The sequence below is a fragment of the Otolemur garnettii genome, unplaced genomic scaffold, assembly GCF_000181295.1.
Source record: "Otolemur garnettii isolate 467f Iridium unplaced genomic scaffold, OtoGar3 scaffold00155, whole genome shotgun sequence".
Classification (NCBI taxonomy): domain Eukaryota; kingdom Metazoa; phylum Chordata; class Mammalia; order Primates; family Galagidae; genus Otolemur; species Otolemur garnettii.
In genome coordinates, this window is record NW_003852550.1 from 4,064,130 (window position 1) to 4,072,547 (window position 8,418).

General features: G+C 47.7%; 1 protein-coding gene across 1 annotated transcript in view; it reads left to right on the forward strand.

Moving 5' to 3' along the window:
- TMEM164 (transmembrane protein 164) overlaps positions 1 to 8,418 on the forward strand; it is a 184,902-nt gene that overhangs the window by 147,865 nt on the left and 28,619 nt on the right. Inside the window, exon 4 of the mRNA XM_003799740.3 lies at positions 4,421 to 4,499. Coding sequence (XP_003799788.1) covers positions 4,421 to 4,499 — 79 coding nt within the window. The remainder of the gene's footprint in view (positions 1 to 4,420; positions 4,500 to 8,418) is intronic.

The following is an 8,418-nucleotide window of genomic DNA, read 5'->3' on the forward strand; positions in this document are numbered from 1 at the left end:
AAAGAAAGAAAAAGAGGTGATTGTTGGGCCCAGTGCCCATAGCTCAGTGGTTAGGGCACCAGCCACATACACTGGTTCAAACCTGGCTCAGGCCTGCTAAAAAAACAATGACAATTACAACAAAAAATAGCTGTGTGTTGTGGCAGGCGCCTGTAGTTCCAGCTACTTGGGAGGCTGAGGCGAGAAAATCACTTAAGCCCAAGAGTTTGAGGTTGCTGTCAGCTGTGATGCCACGGCACTCTACCAAGGGTGGCATAAAGAAACTCTGTCTCCAAAAAAAAAAAAAAATGAGGGTGATTGTGGGTATGACATCCTTGAGAAGACAAGAAGGGACAAGGGGGATGTAGTGGCAGGAGCTTGTGCTTGTTCCCTTCCAGTGGATCCTTCTGTACCCCCAGTGAACTAGGAAGCCACTTCCTCAGCTGAGAAGGAGGATGAGGAAATATTTGAGGAAAGCAGAAGCTGTAAAATAGTTGTCTAGGACAGAGGAACGTGAATGGCATAGGGATTAGAGTTGGAATGTAGGGCACCCTGAAGGGCCCCCACTCAAGGTTTGCTGTCAGGAATTTAAAGGTTAGCAACATGGCTTTAGATGTTTCTCCAGCCATGTTCGCTTGCCTGGGGTACAGGGACCTGAAAGCAGAGAGCCGGATTTCACCAGGAATATGGTTTTGTGGGGTAAGTAGGAAAAAGGAAGAGAGAGTGTCAGGAGAGTTAAGAATGTACAGAAGGAGGGAGGGACGTTGAACTCAACGCTGGTGAGTAGAAGTCAGGACATGCGGTTGGTGAGGGGTAGTGTAAAGGTGGTAGAATCAAAGTAGTTGTCAGTGCTGGTGAAGTAGAAAAAACGTGAGAGTTGTGGTATGAGGAGGTGAGTGTTGGACAGATAGGAAGTGGTAGCTGGAGAGCAGGGTGCATGACAGAGGTTATGGAGAGGTCACGGGTATTGATAATACAGGTATGACCAGGGAATAAGGGGAGAGTTAGGATGGCAAGGAAATCTTGACGAGGGTAGAGGGCAAGGCATTGAGAGGCCAGGGTGTTGCTAAATAGTGACAGACAACCCGTGAATGTTGACAAAGGATTGCTGGAAAGAAGTCACGGGGAGGAGAGAGGCAAAGCCTTCGTGGACCGAGGAATATCCAGTGGCAGGGTCCACAAGTGACTGTAACAAGGAGAAATACTGTGTGCAGCAGTCTCATGACATAAGATTCAGATTGGGAGAGCGGTTAGCAAGAAGGCAGACAGAATGTTCTGGAAGAGACAGCAATTTGGAGGCAGCAGCGAGGAGCAGAGGGGCACTTCTCTGGCTCAGGTGGGGAGGAAAAACAGAGCAGTGTCTTTAGAGAGAGAACCAAGTTTTCATTAAACCAAGGAGGGGCAGGAACTGCTCAGAGAAGAGTCTTAGAATGTAAGAGGATTTTGCTAGTGATGGTCAGAGGATTGCAGAGAAAAGCAGGGAAGGGTTTCAAGAATTGAAGAGGGGCAGGAGGTGAGGGGAGATTAGATGTTTAGAGCCATATGAGAATTGGAGGGTTCAGGTATTGAGGGGTGACCCAGGAGTCTTGGGCTTCTTCTGGTGACTGCAGGGCATGGTAAGATCACTGATGTCCATGGCACGGTATGGTGGTTCTGCTGTCAGGGTTGTGGGCCGGGAAGAAGTAGGTCAGGAGATCATGCTGTGACAGAGCCCACGCACCTCATTTCAGGCAGTCTAACTCCAGAAGCCTGGTGAATTTCACCACTCTGCTCTTCTGCTGCCAAAAGAGATGTCAGCTTGGATGTGAGAAGGAAGTTTAATGACCTGTCCCACTTAAGACATTTTTACTGCTTTTGACTTCCGATTCCATCCAGGCAGGATTTTTTGTCTATAGCCTTAGGACTTTAGGATTGCCAGGTGTGATTTCTACAGGATGGAACTGAATTAACCAAGTGGTTTTTCTAGGGGAAGTGTGGCATTTCACAGATACTGTTTGTAGAACAGGGAAAAGAGGGTCAAGGTGGCTCCATGAGGAAGTGCCCAGAAATCAGCCCAGATCCAGTGCTCAGTAAAGAACTGTCTTAGCCAGACGCAGTGGCAGACGCCTGCAGTTCCAGCTGCTTGGGAGGCTGAAGCAGGAGGATCGCTTGAGCCCAGACGCTCAGGGCTGTGCGCTAGGATTGCACTTGTGAGTCGCCACCACACTGCAGCCTCTCACCACATGGAGAGACCCTGTCTCTTAAAAAGAAGAAGAAGAGCTGCCTTTTTTCTTCCCTGTTGCTAAATGCCTTTCCTCTCCGCCCCTGTACCTGTTGCTTCTCCTTTGGATGGTACCTAACTTCCCTGTGCCTTAGTTTCCTCTCTGTCACATGGGGATGGGCATAGTTCCTGCTTCACAGGAAGGTCGTTACAGTTGAGTGCGATAACACAGGTGAAAGCATTTAACACAGTGCAGCGTATGTAAGTACTTGAGAGATGCCATTTGCTATTAAATAAGTGGTAGGTTCTCCGCTCCCATTCAGTTCTCTTCTTGTCACTTGTCTGTTTCTTCTCGCTCATCTGCTTCCTCCCTTCCTCTCCCTCTTTCCCCGCACTTCCTCCTCATCCTATTTCCTCATTGTCCTGCCTGGCTCTGTTTGCCAGTGGTACCTGCACCTAGGTTAACCCTCCCTGTGGCCTCCCGAGGCAGGAAGGGAACTCTTGGAATAGGGGCGAGGCAGCCCTCAGAGGAAGGAAACTTGGTGGGGATGTCAGGTGGCTGCGGGGTGGAAAGCATCCTGGCTTCCCAGGCCCCTTTCGGGGTGAGTTTGAGTCCCTTAAGTACCTGAAAGTTCTAATTCACGCCAAAGAGCTGAGCCTCCTTGGAACCTTTTCCTCCTTACCTGTTTTCTGCGTGGCCTCAGTGACGTCAGTTAGCCCTTCTGCACCTCGGTTGCCTTATCTATCAAGTGAGAAAATAATACCTTACCTGTCCATTTTGTGGGGTTTTAAGACATTGGGTAGACTATAGATAGGAAAACATTTGACAAGCATAGAGCAGAACCCAAATCCAAGATAGCGGAGTGGTCCCAGACCACACCACTGGGAGGGTGCAGCGGCACCTCCCAGGCCTCCCTGGCTCCCTCAAGCTAGTGATATTCCATGTCAGATTTCACAGGCTATTCCGACATGCTCTACAGAGATACTAGGACCACCTCATCTCCTTTTCTGGGTTTTTATGTTCCCCTTGGTGAGAATAAAGTAATAGTTGAGCATCCTTTGGGTCCCTGGGAAATTTTTCTTCTGTGTAGCTCTTTATTTTAAAGAGCCAGTGGCTGTGTCCAAGGTCCACAGTTGTCTCAGCTCCCATTCTGGGAACTCTGCCATCTTTTCGGTTTCAGCCCTTGGCACTAGGCAGGCTTGGGCTCTGATGCCCGGGGAGCCCATAACTGCCTCCTCTCATTAGCACGCAGTCTTTGTTACGTACTCGCACTGTAGGGAGGCAGCTGAGCCCTTCCCCTGGTGCCCTTTGTCTGTCTGGGCATCATGTGTGTGTTAGGGGTTGTGTAAGCCCCAGAGGCTAGGCTTCTTACCAGCTGCTGAAATTTTTTTCCCCCAGAGTTGAGTTAGCCATTTCCATTCTCTGCCTGCTGCCAAGGTCTATAGCAGAGTCCCTATGCCAGGTCAAAATGGTGCTCTGCTTTGGTAATCCAGAGCTTCCATTTTGAGAGAGATGGGAAACAGGAGTGAGTGAGCACATATGTTGGATGCAGGGAGAGTGGGGACATTCTTTTTGGCAAGCTGTACCAGAATTGGCCCAGCTGCTTGGTTTCCACCCAAAAGTAGGGCTAACCCTGGACTAACCCGCAAATTATCCAATGGGGAAACTCTTTATTTCTGGATCTAGACCCTGCGAGACCTAGCAATCAAGCCTAGAAAATGAGAATAATAAATTCTGTTCCATATGTTCTTCATGTCAAATGAAAAATAAACTTAAATAGTCCACCATCTACTTGCCAGGAGCAGAAAGTGACATAAGGTTGTGATTCTTCAAGTATATTCTGCAGAATACTAAGTGTTACATAAAAAGTATCAGTCACTAAATAAATTTGGGAAACTCTGGGTACACAGTGGTGAGTAGGTTTCTTGTCTATAGGGACCACTCAGGTCCTTTAACATGCCAGTAACATTCTGCAAGGTGATAAATGCCACGTTTCTTAAATTTTTAACCAAACTTTGTCAGTGGAGCATTTTTCTAGTCCCATCTGTACAAAATACACCATGGAACATCCTGATCTAGGTCAGAGGGACCTTCATTTTCTTCTTTTCTCTGGGATTATAAAGGTGAAATGCATGGGGTTATTCAAATGTGGGTCCCAAAGAGCAAGAGCCTTCACCTTCACAATCTATTGGAATGATGCTTCCTGCTCTGAAACACCTCTCTCCCTCCTGTCCTCACAGCTCCCCTTTGAATTGGAGATCTACTACATTCAGCATGTTATGCTCTACGTGGTGCCCATCTACCTGCTTTGGAAAGGAGGTAAGGCCAGCAAACCACATGCCTATACCAACCCTAATCTAGCCTCTCCTTTCTGTTCTTAAGAGTCATAACCTCTTGGGTGTCTACCAGGATCTTGAGCTGCTGCTTGGCTGGGATTTTTCATGATAATTTCACACACCAGGCATGGATGGGGCCTGCAAAGTGTCTGGGAGCTTTTCAAAACCATCCTTTGTTGGGCGAACGTGGTGCTGCTGTCTGCCTGTCTTAGGGCCTGGGCTTTCGATACTTGGTGGGGGTGCTGCTACCCAGCCAGGTTCACCTGCCCAATGTCCGAGAGAAAGCTGATGTCTAGAGATGGCAGAGAACAGGCTTATTGCGCAGACCGCTAAGTGGGGAGAAGGGAGCAATTTCTCAAATCTGCCTCCCCAAGAATTGGGGGGACAGGGTTTTTAAAGACAGTTTGGTGAGCAAAAGATTAGCCAATCAGTGTCTGTTAATTGGCTTCTTTCAGGGCAGAGCTGCTAGTCTCTAGGTCTAGGTGGAACAGGTACTGGAATGCAGGACCTTGGGTGGAGGGTCCCAGACCATTTGAGTCAGTTTCTCTGTCTGGGTGGATCTGATTAGAATGCAGAACCTGAAAGATATCTCAAAAACTACCCGTAGGTTCCCAACAGGTGATGTTCTTATATAGATAACTATGCATGACTCCAGGGCAAAGAAGCAAACAGAGGGTACAGTGGCTGATTATTCTCATTATTTTTACTAAGCCTGCTCCTCCCCAGAGTTCTGGGGTTCCTTACTCTCATTCTCACCTTGCACCCCCCTCGTCAATTTGTAGGGGCGGTTTCAGTGGTGTGGCGTTTGCATGGAGCCCCACCCCACCTTTACACTCTGTGGCTCTCTCATGCTTTGCCCTCCCCTGCCTCAGTGTGCAGCACGGGGAGAAGGAGAGAATGAAGCACTCGGCCCCCGCAGAGAGGGGTCTGTGCCCTGGCTCATTATGTCTGCCCCCCTCTCAGAACCATAGGAGATATCAGAAGGGGCCAGAGGTCCAGGGACTAAGGGTGTTGTGAGATTGAGGGAAGAGGCTGGTGTGAGAGCTGTGGTCTCTGCATTAAAGAAACCATTGGAAACCTTTGGGTCAAGAGAGAGGGACCGAACAACCTGGTCAAAACAGGCTAGAAAGGAAGCTGGTATATTTGTGACTTCCCAATGACTCGTACATTATTCCTTCCCTCCACTGTGTAGCAGAGAAAAGGAAAGGGCCATTCCTATGCCCTCTAGGCTGGTTGTGAGAGACATCTTTCAGTGCTCTATATTTTGCAAAAGGCCCTGTAAACTGGCTACCTGCCTGTTTCTCTGGGTTTCTGGGGCTTTTTCTGGGAGATCCAGCCATCCCCTGGTAACTGGCATAGGCATAGAGTCACGTGGGCCCTGGAGCTCACTAGAAGATGGCCTGGAAGCCCCACTAGGCTCTGTTGCTTCTTAGCTTATGCTTGCACCCTGTAACTCAGGCATTCTGGCAAATCATAAGGCCTTCTGGCATAAAACGTCCCCAAGGAGTAGTCACTACAAGAACATGTTGGAGGATGGACACCATTGTGCTCCACAGAGTCTACTTATAGTAGACTAATTTGTCTCTTATGCCCTGGTTTTTCCATAAGCTTTTTCCCATGTTCTTTGAGGCTGCTTTTACCCTGTGCAGCCACATGGGGTCTCACTAAGCCAGAGAACACTAATGCCTTTTCACTTGCTCTAAAAGCACTATTTTCCTCGCTAAGTTTTGAGGGAAGTTTGTAGTTCCAATATTCGGGAAACTTATACCATTCTCAGATCTGACCCTTGTGGCACAGGAAACAGCTTCCTAATAATACTCAAGTCTCTGAGATACACTCATTCTGAATGGAACCAAGTAGGCAGCATCCCAGGGCTCCAGACTCCTACCACTCACTATTCCTGGCTTCAAGGTATATGATGGAAGTCCTGGTCAAATCCACATGACTGTTATTCAGACTTATTTGTACTCTTGGTCACTATCAAAATCTGTCAGGTAGCTGGACTAGGAGATTTGACATGGAAAATACCAAGTAGCCATTTCTCTTCCCTCCAAAAGAATAAACTGGGACACCACTTAACTTGCCTTGGCTGATTCCACTGTAGACTTCTTTTGGGTCTATTGCTGTGCTGTTTGGAGACACCAAGCTGAGGCAGTTGGAATTGATTCCAAGTCTTGATTCCATTTTATTTCCTACTCTTAGTAATTCTCCCTCTTCTTCTCTGGTGCCTGGTCCTGAGAAAGGGGCTGTAATAACAGCAACAGTAATAATATCCACAGTAGATATTAGTGACTATTTTTTATTTTCTGTGTACGAGATATTGTGCTAGGCGTGTTTTCTGTATTTTCCCATCACAAATAAACTGTCCAAGAATCCTTCTTCTACAGAGGAGCAAATCAAAGTGCAGACACAGTAGGTATCTTGCCCCTAACTGTAAGTAACAGGGCTAGGATTCATAGCCCAGCCTAGGCTCCTTCCCAAACTGGTACTCTTTCCTAAAGGACCCATGTGTGCCCTCTGCTTCCTGCCAGGATTCAGACATTCACTCAATTTGTTGAATACCTGCTACGTGCCCGGGATTTGTACTAGGGAATCAGAGATAGACCAAAAGGACACAATTCTTCCGCAGGGCATCACTGTCTATTGGGGAAGATAGACAACTGTGGTGTGGTGTGATAAGCACTGCAGGGGGTCCGAGGAGAGTAGGATATGGCTTTGGAAGTCTAATTGACCGTCCCTTCTTCTTCACCATCTCCAGGAAGATAACTGTATCTTCTTGGAGCAGATCCTGCTTTTAGCCTGGTTCCCTAACTGGCAAGATGAGAAATAGGAGGGCTGTAGGAACAAAGATAATATGCTCTGTGACTGCTAATAACCTGTAAACACCCTGGCTCAGTAGAACAAGCTAAACGGAGTCATCTCATCAAGCCGACCTTTGACCTCAAGCCCTGCCTGAGAGCATCCACAGCCCCCCAAAACTTGCTGGGCTGCATCACCTTCTGTCTGTCCAACTATGAGCTATTTTGAGGGCTTGTCTCCCTTTCCAGCTCTTTGCTACCATCTGCTGTTCACTTGGGGGAAATTATGAGGATTGAGACAAAAATCTGGATTTTCCTAAGGCTGGTTTCACCTTTGGTCCCGAGACTTGGACCTAAGCCTTGAAAAGGAGGAATGGATCTGGAGTGAGCAGTGGGAAGGTTATTATTATTATTTTTTTTGTAAACCAAGAAATCTGAAGGTTTGGGGCTTCTCCCTAGAACTGTCTTGTAATTTTCCAGAAATAAGTGGCTTAGGAGTTGTTGTTACTGTAGACAAGACAGCTCTGCGATGTTTACCTCTTAAGTTCAGGAACCCAGTTTTCCTGAAACGCGAGGTCCTGGTTGAGAACATAGTTGCCCTTCCTGTGGTCGGGGTGGCTGGGGGCGCTTTGCAGGAATTCATTCCTCCCGTTCTGCAGTCCTTAGGTACCGTCTCAGCACATGGGACCTCTCTCGTCCACACGGCTCTTTCCTTCCTCCAGCCTGGCTCTTCCTTTCCTGTTTCCTTTCCACCCATCTCTTTGCCTTTGGGTCTCTGGAGCTACAATTCTCTTGGTTTCTGTGTATGTGTGCATGCTACAGTCTTTATTTTTTAATTACTTTTTATTGGGTATTGATAAAGTGTAATTTTACCTGTATATAAGGTATTAATCATACCATGAAATATGTGTACAGCATGGAATGATTGAATCAAGCTAATTCACTACCTATATTCCTTATAATCCCCCAGCGCCGCCAGCAGCTCCTCACAGAACACAGGGGCTGCCCAGCCTCTTGCCTGCAGCTCCCTCTAATGGGGGCTGCTCTCTCTGCCCTGCCCCCCACCCAGCTCCCCACAGTCTGTTCTAGAGCACTATTTCATCT